Genomic DNA, 25,066 nt, shown 5'->3' with positions numbered 1-25,066 from the left:
TTATCTTTCAATGTACCCCAAAGTTAAGATTTACTACGACACACTACAAATACAACAGTTTAGGGCCTATTTATACCACCAATAGTATATTCCATGGTAAAAAAGTTTGGCACCACTAGCTTTATACTGAACTGTACAGCCAATCATTCAGAATCCAATTATTTTTTCCATTTTTGGGTTATAAGATGAAACGCCCTTCATACCTACCCAAGCTTCTCACTCATTATTAAGAATTTATCTGCTTAAGAAGAAATGGAATAGTTGGCCCATAAAGGAGCAACCTGAAGCCACTCTTCTCTGTAATAAATAAATTAAGCAGCACACTAGGTCAAAGACAGCAAAAGGTCTGTTTTTATTGTTGCCTTACAAAGAAAATGCTACTCAGAAACAGAGCAATCTAGACTAAGTCTGAAACTTGACTTTCAACCAGATTAAATGTTGCCAAACTTACAAGATGGTCTTTTGTTTGTTTTTGTTATTGGCATTGTCTTTCAAAGCTTGGAATTGAAAACAAATTCCAGTCAAATATTTCAGGAATATTATTCTAAATAAAAGTCATCTTTTAATTTTAATTGACATTTGATAAAAACTCTGCTTCCCCCACCTCCCTCACCCCAAGTTTGTCATCCATAATTAGGCGGTTCATTGGGGACTTGGAGTGAGGGTGAAGGCAAGCTTTGAATTTAAACCTGGATTCTTGCTTTTCAGAAGACTGAATTATTAACACATCAGAGCTAGATGAAAAAAAAAACTGTATCTCCTAAATGTTCATCGAAACTATGATTTTAAAAGACACCCCCGGGCGGGGGTGGCACACGCCTTTAATACTGGCACTCGGGAGGCAGAGGCAGGCGGATCTCTGTGAGTTCGAAGCCAGCCTGGTCTACAAGAGCTAGTTCCAGGACAGGCCCCAAAGCTACAGAGAAACTCTGTCTTGAAAAACCAAAAAGACATCCAACCAAAAAGATTAAAAATAAAGTTTAAAAAAATACATTTCCATGACAGCACAGTGATCTTATTCATTATTCCTAACAATTGCACTGAATTTACATCAGGTCTCAAAATAGAAAAGGATTAAAGAGCAGGTAGGTCAGAGACAGAATCCCAATTACAGAATTTAAAAAAAGTGAAACTACTGTAATTTTCCCCTCTAAGCAAACAAGAAACAGTACTATAAATACCCATCATAGCCCTAAAAGCCACAGACTGGTTCATGCTCCGTAACTATTGTGAGTAAGGCCGACACTAACCATCACAGCAAGCAACAGGCAGCATTAAGTCTCCCTCAAACCCAAAATAAAAGTTCACTTTACAAGCTCCTACCATGAAAACATGTACTGGGGAAAATGGCACTGTATCAATAAGTTATTAAGCTACATAATGTAGTGACTACCAGCCAATTTACATGAATTGGAGCTTTAATGAATGGTATCTAACATGCTGAAAACACCTACATACTTAAAAGTCTGGTGAACACTATTGTAAAACTGAATAAGGAGGAAGGAGTAATCACTAGAATAAAAAACATAAATGGTAGCAGACTCAATAAAGTCAAAATATTAAGCGTTAACTGAGGTTTTACTTTACTCCTGAAGTATATGAAGCAAATATTCATCAGTTAAGTACCAAATTAAAATTTAATAATTCCTCAGCAAACAATCCTTATCTGTAAAGACTGATGTAATACGTTTTGCATATTAGCTTACTTATTTTCTGCAGTTAAGTTTCTTTTTTTTCGTTTTTCAAGACAAGGTTTTTCTGTGGCTTTCCAGTTAAGTTTCAAAAATGTTCAGCTATTGAAAAACCTCACTGTGCCTCACTTGATATAGATTCCTGAGAAACCTCAGAAAAAACAGAGCAATGGTTTCTACCCATCTACATTATTTCAGACATAGCCACTAGGAAAAAGAAAACTGCTTCTCAGACACAAACATTTCATTACACAGAACAAGACAGCCAAGGAGGGCACAAGAATTTTTACTGTTTCCTCCAAAGTGATACAACCTGAAATTCCAGAAGCCATTCAACTTCCTTTAGTCACTTTCTGTGGGTCAACAAAAATGCTCCTAATAATTACTAATACTATTTTCTTATCTAATTAAGCAATTATTTGATAAGGCAGGGAACCAGCACCAAATTTGTTTTCAACTTTCAAATAACTGTTATCAAGTACACTAGTAAGCAAAATTGATTGCAGATCAGATGCACATCATACACATAAGAAGCCTTTCCTTTATTTACTTAATACCATGCACAGAGAACCCCTTGTCAAACATTCATGTTTGTAAGTGCATGTGTGTGCACACATGCGTAAGAACACGCTTATGTCTCCCTAGGCTTGTTTCCTAGTGTTTGTCACTTAGGAGGGCAGGGAAGGAAGGATGGCTTAGTGAGTAGGGGCACTTGCGACTCACCGGGTGGATGTGCGCACTCCCATCAGACACCCAAAACAGAGGACAATTACAACAGAGTCACCTACATTTTCTTGTTGTTGCATATATGAAGCAGAAAAGAAACATTTTTACAAGAAGATACCGGTCTTTGTAGTTTTATTCATTGAATAATGGATCCTTTCCCAATAATTTATACTTAGTTTGACAAATAGTCATAGTTTTCCCTTTTGCTGGGCCATGTGTGCCTAGGCAAACTATTTCCACTTCATAGCATTATTGTGTGAACTAAATGAATTACCCACACAAAACAATCCTTGCGCATATTAAAAGTTGATCGCAATCACTATTATTTATCTATTTATTAATTATTTACTTATGTCTGGTTGTGTGGCTCCATTCTCCTATTCTTGAAATAATAACCTACTTTAAATTACTCTGAATTCATAAGCAATTAGATTTTCTGAAAGGATTTTCTCCATTCATTTATGTGCTAAGATAAACATCTTGTCAAGCTATCATGGTTCCTCTAATACCACACTGGAACTCTCTTTAGAAATGCACTGCACTTAAACATCAATTCAAGGACCACAGGTAAGTTCTGCCTTTCTTCACCCAGAGTTTGATGGCACTGTCTTGGATTAGATTTCCTTCACCCTGACTGGGGCAATAACACATTATTTGTTGTATTTATTCTTTTTTTTTTCTTTTGGTTTTTCAAGAAAGGGTTTCGCTGTAGCACTGGAGCCTGTCCTGGAAATCGCTCTGTAGATCAGGGTGGCCTTGAACTCACAGAGACCCGCCTGCCTCTGCTAAAAGTAAAGGCATCACTGCCTGGCATTGTTGTATTTATTCTTAAGTAGAGGCTTTGAAGGAAGATTTTTAATGGTACTTTCAAGTGAACTCTTTGACACAGCACTTTCGTTTTTAAGAATCTGCCATATAGTAGTAAGTGTACAGACACAGAAATGTAAGTACAATTATATAGTGCAATAACATTGTAATAACAATCTCCTGGAAACAAGCCAAACATCTCCTCAAAGAGGCAGTGATGACCTGAGCAACAAGATGAAAACTACTGAACCATTACAAAAATACAGAATCAAAAGGATTGGCTTAGACACAAGTTCTACAACTGTTGTGCTAAAAACAGAAGAGCAAGCTGTGAACTTAGCGTCTGTACAATTTCTAACCGGGGTAGGAGAAACAAAAGCACCCTATGTAAAGCACTGGCAGAGATGGGCTCATAAGCATTTTTGATTCTCTGAGAACAGTAAATGTGACTTAGGGAAACAACTGATTAGCACTGCATTTACCTGCTTGTTTATGATGGGTCTAGTTTTAAAAGACTTCAAAGTGCACCCCAAATACAGCAACCAAGAAAATAACCCTTCAACTTGTGCAAATATCTAACTAGAGAGGTTTTGCTATGTTTCATAAAAATCTCAAAATCGTAACTTACGTGTAAAAACACACTTTCTAAATCACCTTGCCATAGCAAGGGATTGGAAACACTTCTCTTGTAATAACACTTTTCAAGTGTGTTGTATTGAATAACAAGTACCAAAGCTCACACTTCGAAACAAAGTGACATTCTGGGTAAAATGGCAACAAAGCCTTTCTTCACAGGAAAGGAAGTCCCAGCCAGGGAAATAACATGTTTTACGTCTTATAAGTAACAAAATGTTGCACGGATTCTAATTTGTGGCTCCAGTCTTAGGTTGAGATCGTTCACCAATGTACGTTCAAAAAAATACAGACTACATTATTCCTAAAGGAAGAATACTCCATTCCTTAAAACAATCTAGTCACTACTAACGTAACCGCTAACTAATGCCAGCCAAAAGACAAGGTCCTGTTAAGAATTCAGACACTTCCTTCATCTGCTCCCAACGGTTATGAATAAGTATTTCAAACAGAAAAATACACAAAATCACCACCTGTTTTAAGCTGTAGGAGTAATAGATTTTTTAAAAGGGAGATTTTTTCACTCGTCAGATTTTGTACTCCTGCCATTGTTTGAAAGCAAGCACTTTAGGATGTTTCTTTAAAAAAAAAAACTAAAGTATACAAAAAAGGGAGGAGTCTATTTTTTAAAAAAAATTTTAGCTTAATGTAGCACTTAATAATAAGATATGTTGTGTCAAGAAACACGCTTCAAAACACACGGGAAGATGGATCGGAAAGTTGTTTTCTGCAGAATTCACCGGATATTTTGTTGTTGTCGTCGTTTGAGTTCATCTTACTGTCCATGTGTATGGACACTTTGTGATACTTTTGAAGTTGAAATCAAAGTGCTAAGAACTCTCCTTCCTCTGTTGCCTCACATAAATAATAAACCTCAAAATAAACCTTAGCTACTCTTGAGCTGAGTGTTTTGCTGTCTCAAAGCTTTATCGCTGCCATTGCGCATACCGCAGCGGGTGACATCAGATCGAAACTACAGGGTTTTGCCGGGTACCAACCACTCCTCCGGAGACAAGCCCCGGCTACCCTCCCTCCTGCTGCAGGTGACACCCCGTCTCCGCGGACACGCTCTCGGGGACCTGAGAATCCTCACCCGGGGCGACTTTCCAGGCGCGAGACCTGTTGCACGTCGCCTCCCGACGCGAGCCGGAGCCAGGCACCCGCAGCCGTGCACCTGCCCGGGCGGCAGGCGCGCCCCCAGTCCGCCCTCGTCCCCTCCCTCCCCGCCCCGCCACCATCGCCCCCGGCTGCCGCCCGCGGCGAGGGCGGGGCGAGTCCCCCGCCGGTCTCCCCCGTCCCCCACCGCCCCGCCCGCAGCCCCTGCCGGCCGTGAGCCCTCACCTTAGCGGCCGCGGCCCTGGCGGACATCTTGTCTCTCTCGGCGCCGCGCGAGGCTCCTCGGACCCGAAACTCCGCGCCTCCGGCCCGCCCGCCCGCTCCTCACGCCACCGTCCGCATAAACATCTCCCGGGGACGAGCGGGGCAGGGGCGGGGGCGGCCGGAAAGGCCCGGCCCACGGGGAGGGGATTCAAGTGGGACAAAAGTCCGGGAAGCGTCCGCCCCGCCCGGGCTTCTCCGCGGGGCACACCCGGCCGCCGGCTCGGCCTCCGCCGTCCTCGGCCCGCTCGCCGCTCCGCAGCACCGGGACCCCCGGCTGTCCCCTCCGCCCTCGGGCGTCTCTTCAGAAGCCTGCTCCCGCACCTAACTTCCCCGGAACGCGCGGCCGCCAAGAGACGTGCCGTCGGCGGGCAGAGCCGTCGCGGGCAACTCAAGCAGCCACGCAAAACCTGCCGGACAGGGCCACTGAGCATGCCCGGCCGGCGGGGGCGGGGCCTCGGCGGGGGGCGGGGCCAGGCCGGGTCCGACCCCCGCGCGGAAGGAAAAGCTCTGCTCTCCAAGTAACTTGCTAGGCGGTTTCCGCTGCCGCGCGAGTCATCCTGTTTGTTTTTTTATCAAAGATCCGGCAGAATTCGCCCCCAGGAACCCCAAACCCCTGCGTACCAAAGCTTTTCGACTCCCTATGGAGACCTGTCTACTCTCTCCTCAGCCAGCCATCCCGGGTCAATCCCCACGCAGGAGTGTGGCAGGAAAGGCGGGCCTGGCCAATACCTGACTGTGATTTCCTCAACCTCGCAAGTAACAATGGTCACAACTGTCACCACGTGTCTGGGCATTGTTACCCTATTGAAGAGAGATGTGTTTTTGTTTAAAGCACACGAAAAGCGCTCAACAGGCTCAGAACAAGCCAACTGCCTTTAAACCAAGTTACAGATCTGGCGCTGAGGGGAATGCATCCAGTGATAATCCCAGCCACTTCTGCCTCCCTAGACATTTTGGGCTATCAAGATTGCTGAAATTCTTGGCCCCTGAAGAGCTAGAAGAGGCTGCCTGTCTTTCTAAAACACGTCCTCCAGCTCAAGCTGGACAGAAATGGATGTAAATACACACGGAACTCACCATCCAGTTCTGTCCACCACTGGGCAAACTTAAGCCAACTGCTTTGATGAACAGGAAAAATAGGTAGAAAAACCACTTCAAGCTTCATTAGTTTACACTCTGCATACTGCAAAGCTCTTCATAAATGTCATAAAACTAGTAATATGAAATGACATCTTTAAGTACCTACTATAATGCTGTACTAGCCACGCAATATGGTGGAGCATAAACATCGGGTTTTGAACAATAGCTTTTAGAATTTAGACAAAATCAAACTTAATTCTAACTAGGAAATATCCGTACATGACACAAAAACACCAATTAAGGTTTCAAAGTCACGTATTTTCCAACTCTAAGCTAGTTGAACTAGAAAAGAACATTGTGCAACCGAACGCTATTTCTTGCCATGCATGAAAACAGTTAAAATTCGTGTTTTGTTTTGCATGTGATTGTTTCAAAGGCAATATGCCCTGTGTTCTCTAGGGTGATTAAATTTTTCCTATGAGAAAACAGCATTATAAAAAGCTAAGGTATGGACGGGCGGTGGTGGCGCACCCCTTTAATCCCAGCACTCGGGAGGTAGAGGCAGGCGGATCTACAAGAGCTAGTTCCAGGCCAGACTCCAAAGCTACGGGAGAAACCCTGTCTCGAACCCCTCCCCCACCAAAAAAAGCTAAGGTATGCTGTATTTTAGAAAGTGGCTGTTGAAGGTCCTTCACAGTTTAATAAGGAGCATTCTGCAGACGGGCCTGCCCGGAGGCAGATGGGGTGTTTTATGCATATACTCTTCCCCTTTTCTCATTGGTCAATTGTTATCAAGTCTCCCACTATGTAAATTAAATGTTAGATCTCAGCATTTACTTGTCTCAAACCCAATATACCTGGTAGATCTTACCTTCGCCACGGCTTTAAAAGAAATCAAATAAAACCCCCCCAAAAAAAGTTCCAATGGTATTTCGAATAACTGAGTTAAATTATCTAAACTGAACTGTATATTATACCAAGTAAATTGAAAAGATATTATTCATACCAAATATAATACTAAACCAAACTATATTTGTGTATCTTCTCAAAATAGCAGGGGAAGATCCCATCATTTATATAAATGAAGGTGCCATAATGACACATATTAATTTGTATGCTAATAAAAATATCATTTTAAAGAAAAACACTGTTGTCAGGAATCTAGCTCCGCCCTAAAGTTTATCTCAGGGAAGGTGGTTCAACATGACTTGGAAAGCATATAGCATAATCGCAAAGACACACCCGAAACCTTAACGAGAGTTTATTCACTAAACACCAAAAAAGGTTTTCAAATTATACCACGGCATTAATGATTACAGAGAGACGTGGCTACAATGCCTTGCGTTTAAATCAAAAGGGGGAAAAATGCAAGTAAGTTAGAGAATCTCATTTAGAGTTACAAGAAAGTTCAACCAAGAATTTCTCTTTGTGCACAGATTTCTTTCTGATCTAATGCAAAGGAACAGGAAACTAAAAACCACAACACTCAGAAGCACAACTTCCTGTGGGGTTTCTGGTGTCTGCGGTCAGAATGCCTACAAAGTCTTTAGAAATCTTAGAATCACTTAGTAAAACAGCCTTTGACTCGGTGAGCTGTATCTACACATATATTTTTCATGTTTGTTTTTGTTGCCATTGTAAAAACAAAACAAGAAACAACAACAATCTCCAAAAAAGCTTGTTAAGTTGCTTTTGGTGTGAGCTGTATGTTGACTCCTGGAAAGGAAAGAGGAAATGTTGGGCACCATAAGGCGGTCTTGATAACGCAACAGAAGAGAGCGTATATAAAAAACACTATTAACTGTTGGGTACCGTCACTCAATGAAAGTTTTGACCAGACCACATCACTAAAGAGTTTGTGAATGGCTTTAGGACTTTTCATATGTCACAGGGCAAAGAAAAATGGGGAAGAAACTTCCTTCAATTTGTCAAGTTTCTAGAATTCTTAAACAAGCTGGGGTATGGTGGTGCATGCCTTCAACCCCAGCAGAGGACAGAGGCTGGGGCATGGTGGTGCATGCCTTCAACCCCAGCAGAAGACAGAGGCTGGGGCAGGAGGATCTCAGTGATTCAGAGGCCAGTTTGTCTACATAGTGAGTTCCAGGTCAGCCAGAGCTACATAGACCTGTCTCAGTCACACATACATACATACATACATACACACACACACACACACACACACAAAACTATCAACTCCGATCTTTAGTTTACACTTACTTATTTCCCCATGTGAGTGTGGGTATGTGTTCACTCGAGCACGTTCATGTACATACCACAGCATACATATGAAAGTCAGAAGATAATTTGCAGGGAGGGGAGGGGGGGCCAGTTCTTTCCTTCCGTCAATTAAGTCACAGGGATAAAACTAAGGTCGTCAGGCATCAGACTTACCTGTGGAGTCATTTTATCAGCCCTTCTTATTTTAAAATAAGCATGATAAATTATATACTTGAAGTTAACTAAAATTTTACATTATATATATTTAACTACAATAAAAATATTGTTGATTATCAATATTATTTGATTTTATCATAAGTGAATATTAATTGTATATATTAATGGGTTTCACTGTGACATTTCCATAAATGCACAGATCGCACATATCCCCCCAGCTACTCCCCAGTGCACAGACTGCGCTTGTGTCCTATCTCCCCCCCCCAGCTAATCTCCAGTGACCAGACTGCGCTTGTGTCCTATCTCCCCCCCAGCTACTCTCCAGTGCACAGACTGCGCTTGTGTCCTATCCCCCCCAGTTACTCTCCAGTGCACAGATAATCCTTGTGTCCTATCCCCCCCAGCTACACTTGTGTCCTATCCCCCTCAGCTACTCCCCAGTGCACAGACTGTGCTTGTGTCCCATCCCCCCCAGCTACTCTCCAGTGCATAGACAGTGCTTGTGTCCTATCCCCCCCACCCAGCTACAGAGAAACCTTGTCGAGAGAGAGAGAGAGAGAGAGAGAGAGAGAGAGAGAGAGAGAGAGAGAGGGAGGGAGAGGGAGAGGGAGAGGGAGAGGGAGAGGGAGAGGGAGAGGGAGAGGGAGAGGGAGAGGGAGAGGGAGAGGGAGGGGAGGGGGGGGGAGGGGGAGGGGAGGGGAGGGGAGGGGAGGGGAGGGGAGGGGAGGGAAGGAAAGGAAAGGAAAGGAAAGGAAAGGAAAGGAAAGGAAAGGAAAGGAAAGGAAAGGAAAGGAAAGGAAAGGAAAGGAAAAGCAGGAACAAAATACCCATTGATACCCCCTGACTGTAGGCTCACAACAGTGCACACAGACAGGAGCCCAGTGCACAGGAGTCCTGTACTGGGGAGGAGATGGGGGGAACGGGTATGGTTTTGAACCTTAGGTTTCATCTGGGATCCGTATTTTGGAAATAAATGTTTCTGAGGCAGTGGAAGTCTCCCTCTGAACTCTGGGCCTCTGCCGTTACATTATCCTACCTCCAGTCACTTCCCAGGAGAATGCCTGGGCTACCTGCTACCACCACACCTCAGGAAGTTTATATTGTTCCTCTGCCAACTGTGTGCCACTGCTTCTGCCTCTGGCAAGGATCTAAGCAAGGGGCAGGTCCTACTGGGTGTATGGACAAGAGCCTCAGGCAGGCAGTACCACTTCCTATCTGCTGGGCAGCTGGTGAGAGAGTCCATCTTGGTTGGAGATAAACCTCTGACCCAGGCTAGACTGAATAACTAAGCCATCCAATGAAGGGGTTAACATCCTCCATGCTTCCTCTTGACTCAATGTCTCTATACCTGCTGCTCAGTAAGGCTTTTTAAGGCCTTTGGGAGAGGGGACCCCAGCAGGCCAGTAGGCCAAGCACACATAAAGGTGGGACCTGGTCCCTGTAAAGGCCAGTGTTTCTTGCACGCCTGCCAGGCCAAGGTGGGATCTCTTCCGGCTCTTTCCAACCTCCTTAAGTCCGGCTGTGCTGGACACTTCTGGCCAGCCTGAAGCATCTTGCAGTGTCAAGCGACAAAGTCTAAACTACATCAACTCTTCATAGGAACTAAAATCTCTGAGATTTACACTATAAAAATTTGCATTATACAAAACAAATGGTAGAATTTGTGCTCATATTTTACATTTTAAATTTCTCTTTACTAAGAATGACATTGACAAATCATGATGACGACCACTGAAGGAAAAACAACACCCAGGTTAGACTGTAACTGATGGCGTTCTGGTACTTTTTCTTATATTGGGAACAGGATCTGATTTTCATTTTTTTCATCAGGTTCCAGATACAGGTGGGGCTTATTCCACCTCTCCTCTGATCGATTGGTAGTGAACTCCTCCAGAGCTGCCCACGAACTGTTTCTCTGTGTTAAGGCATGCCCAAATCACCTGGATCTACCCTCCTTAATTTCACAAGTAATATACAGTTTTAAAATCCACCGTGCTCACATTCCACTTTCCCGTGGATACTATCATTTAAACCTAAATAGAAAGCTTGTCTCCAGATTGCTTTCTGTGCTTTGACTTGTGTGTGTGTGTCTGTGTGTCTCTTTGTCTCTGTCTCTCTTTCTGTTCCTGTGTGTGTGTGTGTATGTCTCTCTGTCTCTGTCTCTCTTTCTGTCCCTGTGTGTGTGTCTGTGTGTATGTCTCTCTGTCTCTGTCTCTCTTTCTGTCCCTGTGTGTGTGTGTGTAAATAGAGGCAGAGAAACAAATGAGAATATATATGTCTGTGTTTGTTAAATAAACTACAGTCATGGTTACGCTGAATTTCATATAATTTTTATTTAATATTGGTCTTGGTAATATGTTAAATTATTGGCTTTATCATTTAAATTGGCTGTTTATAGAGTTAGGCATAATGGTGTGTGCCTATGGTCCCAGCACTCAGGGAGACTAAGGCAGATGGGACTGTAAATTCAAGACATAGGTGAGACCTTGTCTCAAAAAGGAAAAACTAACAGCTGGGTGAGTGGCAGTACACGCCTTTAATCCCAGCACCCAAGGGCAAGGGCAAGAGAATCTATGTGAGTTCAAGGCCAGCCTGGTCTACAGACCTAGCTCCAGAACAGTCAAGACTACAAAAAAGAAATCCTGTCTAAAAAACTAACTAACAAAATAAACAAATGTCTGACCAATAATTTATACTGCAGACATAGTGTAGTTTCTCTAAGACAATTTATGTTATTATAATGTTGTGATGATTTTTTATTTTTGGTCTTTGGTTTTTCAAGACAGGGTTTCTCTGTACAGATTTGACTGTCCTGGAACTAGATCTGTAGACCAGGCTGCCCTTGAATTGAGAGATCTGCCTGCCTCTGCCTCTGGTGTACTGGGATTTAAAGGCGTGCGCCACTGCCACCCTGCTTGTAATTCTCATATTTGATATTCAGAGACATGTGCAAATGTTTCTCCAGGAGAGAGGTTGAAACACATCTGGGGGTTGAAGTTTGGGCTTATGTGAAGATAAAGTAAGAGTAGGGTCGGACAAGCAGTGTACTTCTTCAATCCAGGCAGTTGGAAAACTGAAGGATTCGGTCCTGGCCAGCCTGGACCCTGTCTCAAAATAGAGAGAGAGAGGGAATGAGGGAGGGAGGGAGGAAGAAGAGAGAGAGACACACACAGAGAGAAACCATTTCACTGATATTGCCAACTTGTCCTCCAAGGAAAGTTTAACAATTTACCCTACTGCCCTAATCAAGCATGTGAATTCCTGTTTAATCCTTCATGTTTTTCTTCATCTAGTAAAAATGTCCCATCATTTGCCTGATATACTTTTCCTATTTGGTCTTATGTGACTATTTCTTTTATTGGTTCAACACAAAAGAATACAAAATAATACTCTGTATGTGTTTTGTACCGAATGCACTCTGAATCAACTCTCAATCTAATCCATGTACGTATATGTATTAAGTAAGAAATACTGCAGAAGCCGGGCGGTGGTGGTGCACACCTTTAATCCCAGCACTCGGGAGGCAGAGGCAGGCGGATCTCTGTGAGTTCGAGACCAGCCTGGTCTATAAGAGCTAGTTCCAGGACAGGCTCCAAAACCACAGAGAAACCCTGTCTCGAAAAACCAAAAAAAAAAAAAAAAAAAAAAAAATACTGCACAACATTACAGGACAACATGGGGAGTCCCTGGATGCCTTGGAGGAGGGCCCGTTTTCCTCTACTATGAGCATCTTGCATGTCCCTATGTCCCTGAAACATTGAACGTCTATTGATAAACATTATTACAACTAACTCAACTATATCAAGTTCTGTTAGTCAAAGCCCCCACCATCCCACAGAGCGAGGGCTTAGACATAGGACCTCACGCATGCTAAGCAAACATTCTATCTCTGAATTCTTTTTTGTCTTCCTTTTCTGAGACAGTTTCATGTATCCAAGACTGCCCTGAACTCACCATGTAGCTGGAGACGACCCTGATTTTCTGATCGTTCTGCCCACATCTCCCAACTGTCAAGATCACAGATCTCAGCCACCGTGCCTGGTATGAAACTTGGCTCTTTACAGTTCACTTGTCTTCTTTCAGTGTTGTCTATTTCTCCTATTCCCCGAAGACCAGGACGTTATTTTGAACATATTAGTTTTAACTCCCATACTTTCCATGTGCTCAAATTTGTGTGTGAATATCATGTGGTGCTTTGAAGGAGAATGGCCTCCACAGGTTCATAGACTTGAATTCTTCTCCCCAACTAGTAGAACTACTTCAAAGGATTAGAAGGTGTGGCCTTGTTGGAGATATGTCACTGGGGTAGGCTTTGGGTCTTCAGAGGCCCACACAATTGCCTGTTAGATCTCTCCCACTGCCTCATGGTTCTCTCCCAAGATGTAATCTCTCAGCTACTGCTCCCTTGCAATGCCTGCTGCATGCCCCAAAATGATGATCATGGGGCTGGGGAGATGGCTCAGCGGTTAAGAGCATTGCCTGCTCTTCCAAAGGTCCTGAATTCAATTCCCAGCAACCACATGGTGGCTCACAACCATCTGTAATGAGATCTGGTGCCCTCTTCTGTCTTTTGGCCTGCATGCATACATGCAGACAGAATACTGAGAATACTGTACACATAATAAATAAAAAATTCTTTAAAAAAAAAGTTGATCATGACTCACCCTCTGAAACTGTAAGCCCCCACAAACTCTTTCTTCCATAAGTTATCTCAGTCATGGTGTTTAGTCACTGCAATAGTAACACACACACACACCATCAGGTCAGGCAGACTATAGTATCAAAAGTAGGAGAACAAGGCAAAGAATACATCCATATCCACAAATTCTCATTCTCTCTGTCTCTTTCCATATCTTTCATATAGTCAAGATTAGACTTGGACTTTCTTTTTTTGTTTTTTTGAGACAGGGTTTCTCTGTGGCTTTGGAGCCTGTCCTGAAACTAGCTCTTGTAGACCAGGCTGGCCTCGAACTCACAGAGATCTTCCTGCCTCTGCCTCCCAAGTGCTGGGATTAAAGGCGTGTGCCACCACCGCCAGGCTAGACTCAGATTTTCTATGTAATGGTGGAACTTCTGAGCGCCCCACCTCTACCGCTCAAGTACAGGGATGACAGCTTGTGCCACCAAAACTTTGCTTAGCACATTGCTTATTCTGCTCAAGAACCATTTTCCCTCAGTCTCGTCTTTGCAAAAGAACTGCCATGAAACACTTTCTGGGCCTCACACACCAGTGGATGTGAGAATAAAGCAGCTACACCCTCTAGTTTTAAGTGTCTCATCCAAAGATGGCAGAGAGAATCCAAATCATTGATTAGTGGAAAACAAGAAGCTACCCATACATTGTCAGCTTGTTGTGGCGCAACCAGGAGGTGGCAGAGGACTAACCGGCAGAGGTTAGGTCAGGGGGTGTGCCCCGGAAGGGAATATTGAGTTTGGTGCCTCCCTGCCTTTTTCTGTCCTTGCCAAAACCAAATTTGGAAAGAAGATCTAATATCTTCGATGACCTAGCCATGCACGGAAGAGGATTCCAGTGACCACAGCATATTCTAAGAAAAACATCCCTGGAAAGGAAATATGAAAGTCACTCAGTAGTTTGATGGGGACAACAGAAACAGCACTGTATTGAAACCACTGGACAACTGTGCGCATTAATATACGCTTGCATATTCATCAGTATATTTCTAACAACTTACCATAAATGCATATATTTAACACACATTACCATTATTAACATAGACCAGTATTGTCTTACTCTGTAGTCAAGACTGGTCTCTAGCTGACTGTATAGCCTAGAATGGCCTGAATACATGGTAATCCTCCTGCTTCAACCTCCCAAGTGCTGGCATTACAGATGTGAGCCACCACACTCTACTCACACAAGTTTATTTATTTATTTTTTTTTCTTTTTTAAATTCTATTTTTTTTTTTTTTTTTTTTTTTTTTTTTTTTTTTGGTTTTTCGAGACAGGGTTTCTCTGTGGCTTTGGAGCCTGTCCTGGAACTAGCTCTTGTAGACCAGGCTGGTCTCGAACTCACAGAGATCCGCCTGCCTCTGCCTCCCGAGTGCTGGGATTAAAGGCGTGCGCCACCACCGCCCGGCCTCTCACACAAGTTTATAATGTTAGCATTGCTACAGTACACAATGAATTCCTCATGAAGCTAAATATAAATATAAAATAATTTCAAATTAATAATGCTAAGATTATATATTTTGTGTAAGCTAATAATGGCAATGTTATATCTGCTATTTATACATATTAGTGCATGCTAATACTGTTAGGAACTGATACTTTAACTAATAAACAGAAAAAGAAAAAAAGTATAAAATCCAAAAAGTTAAAAAAGAAATTTTACAATTGGAATTCAACTACTGAATTTTTCAACAGAGCCAATTCTAAAATGGTTCCGGCCACTGGAAAAGGCCTAGAAACAGCAACAGCTCAGCAGCAATGAGCACGCAGCACTCAGACTGTAATTTCCAGCCAGGAGCAGGCAGTTAGAAGTCTAGGTCAAGGAATATGCAAGTTCCAGAAAACAGGAAAGAACAGTTCTCAGGTAACAGAGAGTCAAAGGTGACAGAAACCAGGAAGCAGCTCCAGGGGCCAAAGATGATACCTAGGATAGGAAGAAAGAAAAGGAAGAAAGAGGCAGGAGGGGGAAGGGGTGCAGGGTGAGAAGAAGGAGGAACAGAAGAGGCAGAAAAAGGAATGCAAGGAAAGAATAATAAGCATCAAAAATCTACAAGTCATGAATTCATTATTGGGGGCAATAGAGTAGAGAGAGGCTCTGAAAACAGGCACAACTCACTGAACAGTCCTGGGCACATGGGGACCCCAGTTTCTTACTCTGTAAGATGTCAGATGAAAGACATGAGACGCTTTGTGTATGTGTTTTATTTCAGCTCACCATGGACTATGTGACATTGTGACAGCAAAACATCTTTTTTTTTTTTTTTTTTTTTTTTTGAGACAAGGTTTCTCCATAGTTTGGAACCTGTCCTGTAACTCTGTAGACCAGGCTGGCCTTGAACTCACAGAGATTTGCCTGCTTCTGCTTCCCGAGTGCTGGGCCGTGGAGCCACAGCCCAGTGTCAAGGGCAAACTTTTATTTTTTTTTTTTTTATTATTTTTTTTTTTTGGTTTTTCGAGACAGGGTTTCTCTGTGGCTTTGGAGCCTGTCCTGGAACTAGCTCTGTAGACCAGGCTGGTCTCGAACTCACAGAGATCCGCCTGCCTCTGCCTCCCGAGTGCTGGGATTAAAGGCGTGCGCCACCACGCCCGGCAAGGGCAAACTTTTAATCCTCCTCCTAAGTGAGACAACTGGAAACACCCAGTGCTATTTATAAAGAATTCTCGATTCCCTCAAAACTGTAATCTGAATGGACTGTAGCCTTCCAGGCTATCGTGTATGGACGTGGACAGAAATAAAGGTGACGGAGGAGGAGCTAGTTAACTGCGCACGATAAGCAAACAAATGTGGGAGGGTCTTTGGAAAGGCGGCATTTTTTTTTTTTTTTTTTTTTGGTTTTTTCGAGACAGGGTTTCTCTGTGGTTTTGGAGCCTGTCCTGGAACTAGCTCTTGTAGACCAGGCTGGTCTCGAACTCACAGAGATCCGCCTGCCTCTGCCTCCCAAGTGCTGGGATTAAAGGCGTGCGCCACCACCGCCCGGCGGCATTTTCTTAAAAAAAAAAAAAAAAACCAATGGAAAAGAGAAATGAAAAGAAAGGGCTAGGGATGTGGCTGAGTGGGTAGAATGCTTATCTAGCAAGCGTGAAGCCCTGTTTGGTCCCCCGCACTGCATCAACCAGGTGCCGCAGCACACACCAGTGATAACAGGGTGGGTAGAAGCAGAAGGTCTTGTTCAAGGTCATCCTTGGCTACTGTGGACTAGAGGCCAGTCTGGGCTACAGGGAATCCTGTGAAAGAAAGAATGAAGGGTGTGGGGGAGGTGGAGATGGTAAAAAGAGAAAGGGGGGCTCTTATGCAAGGTCTACTTCAAATCTATGTACTTTTAGACGATGTTTTAAAGATGGCTGGGGATAAATGGGTTGGATGATGACAAATGAGATGGTTTCTCAGCTTCCTCCATGTGATGGTGCATCAAGAGAATCAAAGGGCTTTAGTATTCTTTTTACTCTAGGGTCTGTTGAATGTACACATCTGGCCTTTTCTTTTTTAAATTATTTAAAAAAAAACCTATATTTTCTCATTTTACATGTTAAATCCATTTCCCACTCCCTCCCTTCCTCCTGCTACCTCCACTCTCCCACATCCCCCAGCATCCACTCATCAGAGAGAGTAATGGAGTCACCAAAGTCTAGCACATTGATTTGAGGCAGGACTAAGGCCCTCCCCACTATATCTAGGCTGAGCAAGGTATCCATCCAGAGAGAATGGGCTTCAAAATCCCAGAACAAGCACTAGGGATAAATCTGTGATCCTGCAGTCTGCTCCAGCCACACAACTGTCACCCACACTCAGAAGGCCTAGTTTGGTCCTATGCTGGTTCCCTTGCTGTCAGGCCAGAGTTGGAAGCTTCCATTAGCTCAAGTGAGCTGTTTCAGTGGGTGTCCCCATCATGGTCTTGACCTCTTTGCTCATATTCTCACTCTGACCCCTCTTCAATTGGACTTTGGGAGCTCAGTCCAATGCTCTGCTGTGGTTCTCTGCATTTGCTTCAGTCAGTTGCTGGATGTAGGTTCTATGATGACATTTAAGATAGTCATCACTCTGACTACAGGGCAAGGCCAGTTTATGCACCCTCTCCACTACTGCTTAGTGTCTTAGCTGTGGTCATCCTTGTGGATTCCTGGGAATTTCTCTAGTGCCAGGTTTCTTGCTAGCCTCATAATGGCTCCCTCTTTCCATGTTCTCTGTCTCTGTCCTTCCCCTATCTTGACCATCTATCTGGTTCTCTCTAGTTCTCCTCCCCCTCCCCTTCACCCCTCCTCTCTCCATTCTGCCTTCCCTTCTTCCCCAATCCCCACGCACCCAATTTTCACAGGAGATCTTGTCTATTTCCCCTTCCCAGGGAGATCTATGTATGTTTCTCTTAGAGTTATACTGGAGAGGATGTGGAGTAAGGGGAACACTCCTTCACTGCTGGTAGGAATGCAAACTTGTACAACCACTTTGGAAATCAGTATGGCAGTTTCTCAGATAATTGGGAATCAACCTAACGCAAAAGCAATACCACTCTTGGGCACATACCCAAAGGATGCTCAGCCATACTGCAAGGACATTTGTCCAACTATGTTCATAGCAACATCATTTGTAATAGCCAGAACCTGGAAACAACCTAGATGCCCCTCAAGTAAAGAATGGATAAAGAAAATGTGGTATATTTACACAATGGTAAAAAAAAACAATGACATCATGAAATTTGCATGCAAATGGATGAAACTAGAAAAGAAAACATACTGAGTGAGGTAAGCCGGACACAGAAAGATGAGCATGGTATGTACTCACTCACAGGTGAAAACTGGCTGTAAAACAAAGGATAAGGAGCCTACAGTCCATGATCCCAGAGAAGCTAAGTAAAAAAGTAAAAAGGAGAACCCTAAGAGAAACATCTGACGTGTGCGTGGTTTTTCAAGACAAGGTTTCTCTGTAGCTTTGGAGCCTAGACCAGGCTGGCCTAGAACTCACAGAGATCCACCTGCCTCTGCCTCCCGAGTGTTGGGATTAAAGGCGGCACCACCGCTGCCTGACCCACATCTGACTTTTTTTAATCATGAAAGGTAACAAAGGCATAAAAGTAGAGAAGGGAAGATAAAGAGATTGTAAATGATTGTCACCAGTTCCTCCCACCCGAGACTGGATGTGCCATAAGCCGTCTTTTCTTTTAGCCTTTGAACTTGGGTGTGGTGTGGTCTGCTTTGGTGAAAGGGCAAACATGACAGGCAGAGGCTTAAACAGAACCCGATGCCTGGGCTACACTGAGAACCCTGAGCCTACCACAGGAGCCTGCTGGAGAGATCACAGAGAAAAGAAATGAGATGCCCTGGCTAATAATCTGCCAAACTCTTGAAATTCAAGTAAAGGAATGCTATACTATCAAGTTCCAGCTAAGCCACAAACCGCCTGCATCTGCATTAGTGAGCCCAGGCACACCAAACCAAAGAACCACTCAGCTGATCTTAGCAGTTTGCCAGCCTACAGAATCATCACTGCTTTTTTTTTCCAAGGATGCCAACCATTGAAGTGTTTTATTACACAGCAACAACTAGCTGATACACATGACTAAACTACATACACAAGTATACAGATATTCAAGATACACACTGCTTAGCACTGTGACGTGTTCTGCATGTATTCTGTAAGGGTGTCTGAATGGAATGTCATGACCCTGGAGAACCGGGTGGGGGAAACCTCTCCAGACGACGGAAAGCTTAGGAGAGTTAACTGCTTTTCATATATAGCAGGTGCTATTGAGTCAAGCAGCACAGTTGCACTAACCCACTGATAAAGGCAGGCGGGTCAGACAAAAAGAATCAAACCATTTTCCCCTTGGAGGACTCAATGGCCAGGCTCTAGCTCTCATCAACCAGATGCTAGAGAAATGGTATTTGTGATTGCTGGCAGTTGGCCTTGCTTTTCCTCCCTGACGGTATTCTGTAACCCAAGTATACAGCGCATGGAGGGCACCCTTCCAGAGGTAACTCACCTTCCTTGCTCTAATGTGAGAGGCACATACTCAGTAGACCTTCCAAAAGAGCCCATTTCCTCTGCATGCATGCATCTGTACATACATACATACATACATACCTATCTACATACACTCGAGCTGCAAAGATTAATTAGAAAAAAGTGAGAAGAACCAGAGGTGCAAAGGTCGCTGGAGTACACATGGTTGCTATGCTCAAAGCCTATTTCACTAAGAGAAAATGTTAAAAAGTTTTGTTATGAGCCGGACAGTGGTGGAGCATGCCTTTAATATGAGCACTGGGAGGCAAGGGCAGGCAAATCTCTAAATTCAAGGCCAGCCTGGTCTATAGAATGAGTTCCAGGACAGCCAGGGCTACACAGAGAAACCTTGACTTGAAAACAACAAACAAAAATGCACACAAAAGGGCTGGAGAGATGGTTAAGAGCAACGACTGTTCCAGAGGACCCAGGTCAGCACCCACATGGCAGCTCACAACTGTCTCTAATTCCTAGATCTTCACACAAAAATACCCTATTGGTGCTGGGTGGTGGTGGCACACACCTTTAATCCCAGTACTCGGGAAGTAGAGACAGGCAGATCTCTGTGAGTTCGAGGTCAGTCTGATCTACAGAGCTAGCTAGTTCCAAGACAGGCCCCAAAGCTACACAGGGAAACCCTGCTTCGAAAACCAAACAAACAAACAAACAAAAAACAAAACCAACCAACCAAACATACAAAAAAAACCCCACTGTACTGGCAAAACACCAATGCACACAAAATAAAAATAAATAATTAAAAAAAACCAAACTGACCAATTCAGCTAATTGTGCAATCTTAAAAAATCTCCTTACATGTGTTCATTTCATCTTGTTAGCAGAACACCAGATTCATAAAAGACAAAAGCCAAGGAAGTTAAAATATTTTTCATAGCAGTGGTGGTGCACACTCAGGAGACAGAGGCAGGCCCATGCATCTCTCTGAGTTCGTGGGTAGTCTGGTCTGCAGAGTGAGTTCCAGGGCAGTTACACAGAGAAACCCTGCCTCAAACATGTACGCACACACAAAGTTTTCCATAAAAGCAGCTGTTTGGAAAAATATTCTCAAGTCAGTTTGGTACTTTAATTTTGTATGAATATGGTTATTTTATACACATGAGATTACTATTTGTACAAATGCCACCCATATTTAATGCTAATTTACCCAATCTCTTCTTTTATATATTTGGAGGTACAGAATAATTTTCATTATAATGCAAAAGAATCATATGAACAAATGGGAATATTTTATACTAATTTGCACTAACAAACTAATGTTTGGCAAAGGCCATAAATACCTTTTCAGGTGACAAGTTTACAAGTTTAGTGACTATTCCAAGACATGAATGAACTTCAGAAGCCAATTGTTATCTGTGAAACCAAATTCTAACAGACAAATGAAGTTTGAGGCTTTCTGGTGCAGCAGAAACAAGGGCACCCCAAGGCTCTGTCTTGGGGGGGGGGCACTTTTGTCTTCCCGCTCCTGAGAGGACACAGAGCCAAGCAAAAGCTATCAGGTTCATTGTGGTCCGACCCTAAAATCAAGTTCTCAGTTAACAAAGTGTGGAGACACACGGCGAAGGCATCAGCTGATCGCGGTGGAAATAAGCCGGGGAGGTCTTTGGGGAATACACCGTCCTCATCTGCAGAGCAGAGTGTGATGCACGGGGGCTGTGGGGCAAGGGCAGAGTGGGCTGTGTGAAGACCGGAAACTTTCCACCTCCAACACCCAGAGCCACCCTGAGTGGTTCATACCAAAGGCTTTTTAGCCTGACACTTCATAGCCAGTGTGGGTGAGGTTATTTCTAAGGTTACTTATAAACCTTACCACTTTTGCAAAGATGCATATTATAAAACTGTGTGTTTTGTTGCCAAGAAAATATCTAATTTTAAATATGATTCATCTGCACCATAATGGAGAGCAAACTACATTGAAAATAAAAAGTTTGATGAAAGCTGGGGAAATTTAAACACACACACACACACACACAGCTCAATTGAAGTTCGTGTGCAAGAGAGTGTTTTGAAAGGGTGTGGCTTCCTGGCTCTGGACTGTTTGGAAACATTCTAACAAAGCCAAATTCATTTCTCTGATATCCTGGACACACCAGGAGCGACTTTCCTAAGATAGCATAAAATAAGCTATTCCTATACGTAGAACCAGCTGCAGCCAACTGAGAAATGTGGTAAATACCTAAAAGATTCCCAACCCAGATCCTCTAATGCATAGGTTTCCACAGCTAGCAAGACCGGTAGCAACCCTCTGGATACTTTTCATTCACTCTCATTAATTAATCAATCAATTCATTCATTCATCTGTTTGGCAGATCCATATTGACTTTTAATTATGTCCTAGAAAGTTTTCTTCAATTTTCCAGGCTTCCCCTGATTTACTTTCATCCCCTCCTTCTCCCTCTCCCATCTTTGACTGCAATGCTGCATCCTCATTTTTCAAGAACATGCAAACTGGGGCACAAAATGCAATGACCTCTGAATGAGGGAAGACACAAGCCCCTTAGGCCAGAGTCCCATACCATGTCGGGCTGCTTGGCTCCTCACAATTCACCTCCACAAAACGGAGCTGGATCAGAGGTGGATCAGAACCAGTGCCAGCTGGGGTGACTTGGTTCATTCTGCCACTGTCGTTAAACTAGTCACGACGTGGCCACTTTTCAGTGCAGTACACAACAAGCAAAAAGACATGGTGAGATTGCATTGCTATTGTGAATGTCCCTCAAAATCTAAGCACTGTAACGTCACCAAGGGGACAGTTTGAAGAAGGGCCATCTCTAAGAGGTGATTAAACCATCAGGGTGGAACCCTCACAAATAAAATTATGGACCCGACGGCCAGAGTGAACTCTCTTTTGCTTTCCATCTCTTCTGCCCGGTTGGGACAGGGCATTCTTCCCTTCCAGAGGATTCAGCCACAAGGTGCCACCATGGACGCAGAAAACAACCCACACCTGCCACTCAAACCTACCAGGCACCTTGATCTTGGGTTTCCCAGAACATAAAACTGTGAGGAATAAACTTCTGTTATTTATAAACACGCACAAGTGAAGGGCACGCTACTGCTCAAACGAAAAAGTAGCGCGTGAAACAATCAATCATTTTCCATCGTGTCCCTTTCTGGATGTAACTATTTAAACAAAACAGAAACAGAACTGGCAACCGGAGGCAGGTTACGGTAATCAGAACTAATCAAATAATACATGAAAAACAATAGTTTAAAATATACCTGATTCTCTGATACAGCAATTTATTTTAACTCTTTTTTTTAATGGCACAGACTATTTAAATTCCATTGACTTTGTATTTATATAAATGTTAAGACCTTTAAAAGGAAAACAAACACATGAATAATGAACGAGATACTGTCTATTTTTAACAACATTAAGGTGACACACGTCCCGGTTTCCTTCCCCTAATACACGTTTCTGAGCTGCCTGCCGTAATTAAGGCCTCTTTTTCATTTCTGTAGAGGTAAAACTGACCACGGCTAACCAGACTGCTCCCTTTGACACGAAACTCTGCTGTTCTCAAGGCCACGGGACGCTGATCTACTGGTGTCTCTTCAATGTGATAGCATCAAGTTAATAAACTTTCAAAAAGGCAGAGTGTCTAACTCCTTTAATTTCCTTATTAGTTTGGAAATTTGCAAACTTCACAATTTGCTTTCTGTCCTCAAAAACTGCTCACTTTAAACCCACAAGCTTTTCTTTGATTTGCATCTATCCACTGTTGTTTTGTTTGGTTTTTAGAGACAGGATTTCCCTGTGCAGCTCTGGCTGTCCTGGAACTCACTCTGACCCTGTAGACCAGGCTGGCCTCAAACTCAGAGATCCACCCCACCCCCACCGCTTTCTGAAACTTTCTGAAGCGAGAGATTACAAAGTGTTGCAGAGAAATATACAAGAAGTCTCACAGCCCTTGCTCTCAGCCTCCCCCAGCATGAACATCTCAACAATGCTACACCACCACCAAAACTAAGACTTGTTGAGCACAGTGAAGCACAGCTTTAATCCCACCCAGCATTTGGGAGGTAGAGATAAGAGGATTAGGAGTTCAAGGCCAGCCTGGGCTAAATAAACCAAAATTCTAAAGAACAAAACTACAAATACCAACAACAAAACCCCAGGAAACTGACATTGGAGGCTGCGTAGTGGTGGCACACATCTTTAATCCCAGCACTCAGGAGGCAGAGGCAGGCAGATCTCTGTGAGTTCGAGACCAGCCTGGTCTACAAGAGCTAGTTCCAGGACAGGCTCCAAAGCTACAGAGAAACCATGTCTCCAAAAACCACACACACAAAAAAAAAAAAAACCCAAAAAACAAAAACAAAAAAACCTGACATTGGTACAATTCAAACACAGCACTCAGATTTCTCTATCACACAAATTTCTCTGTGTGTTTGTATGTATCTATGCAACTTTATAACATGCAGTCTTCTGAAACCACTACCACAACAGCCAACAAGATACTCAAGACTCAAGACTCAAGCATCAGCAGACTCCTTTGTGTGGCCTCTTATAACCACACCCATCAATTTACCCCATCCTAACCCTTGGGAACTACTAATCTGCTCTTATAGTATGTAATTATGGTAACTCAAGAATGTTATGTAAATGAAATCATATAGTAGTATGTCACCCTGTGGAATTGGCCTTTTTTCACTCAGCATAATTTCTTTGAGGTTCGAACAAGTAGTTGCATGCCCTGGTGGTTTCTTTCTTCTTATCAGGGCAGGGCTCCATGATACGGGTGTATCAGAGTTAGATGAACCATTTGCCCATGGAAAGACATTTGAGCAGTTTTCAGGGTTTTGTAATTATGAATAATACCAATGAATGTGCTCACCAAAGACACCGGGGAAACCACACTTCGTTTATACTGAGCGAATGCTCAAGAATTCCAATCCCAAGGGAAATCCATGGTTAGTTTTAAAAGGAACTGCCAGATTCTATCTAGATTCTCTGTCCCACTTCACGCTCCTATTAGCAAGGCAGAAGTGGCCCAATTTCCCTGTATCTGTGAGGGCTAATCTTGGTTGTTAACTTGACATGCCTGAGAAGAGGGAACCTCATGTGAGGAATTACCTCCATCAGAATGGCCTTTGGGCATGTCTGTAGGACATTTCCATCACTGATGATTGATATAGAAGGACTCAGCCTACTGTGGGTAGCAGCATGCCTACAAAGGTGGGCCTGGGCTATATATAATAAAGGCACATGACCCTGAACTAGGACGCAAGCATAAGCCGTTTTCTTCCATGGTCTCTACTTAAGTTCCTAACTCCGGTTTTGCCTTGCGTGCCAGCTTGGCTTCCCTTGAGGATGGGCTCTAACCTGCAAGCCAAATAAACCCTTTCTTCTCCCAGGTTGCTTTTGGTCGGAATTTTACCACAGCAACAAAACGCAAACCAGAACAGCATCTTTGTGAGCATTGGAAGATACCGATGTGGTTCGGTTTTCTGGTAGGCATGCAGTGATACCAGCAGTTCACTTTGCATGTCATTGATATGTTCACTGCTGAGTGTAGACCCCCTGCAGTGTTGTCTCTCTCTGTCTTGTTCATCTTCTAATAGACCTGTTTATTTTTAATCCCTGAAACGCACTGAGTCTATATGCAACATGAAAATGCTTGCTCCCATCTAGCCTGCACTTTCAGCCTC

General features: G+C 43.4%; 1 protein-coding gene across 7 annotated transcripts in view; it reads right to left on the bottom strand.

The window, feature by feature from the left end:
* Positions 1-25,066, bottom strand: part of Tjp1 (tight junction protein 1) — a 251,979-nt gene that overhangs the window by 67,386 nt on the left and 159,527 nt on the right. The window contains exon 1 of one of the 7 annotated variants that reach the window (XM_057755880.1): positions 5,199-5,648. The exons of the other annotated variants lie outside the window; for them this stretch is intronic. Coding sequence (XP_057611863.1) covers positions 5,199-5,225 — 27 coding nt within the window. The 5' untranslated portion in view covers positions 5,226-5,648. Of the gene's footprint in view, positions 1-5,198; positions 5,649-25,066 lie in introns of those variants that run through there. 7 annotated transcript variants of the gene reach the window in all.

Source organism: Chionomys nivalis, chromosome 23 (assembly GCF_950005125.1).
Source record: "Chionomys nivalis chromosome 23, mChiNiv1.1, whole genome shotgun sequence".
Taxonomy (NCBI): Eukaryota; Metazoa; Chordata; class Mammalia; order Rodentia; family Cricetidae; genus Chionomys; species Chionomys nivalis.
The sequence above is the reverse complement of the archived record's forward strand: the minus strand, read 5'-3'. Positions and strand labels throughout refer to the sequence as shown.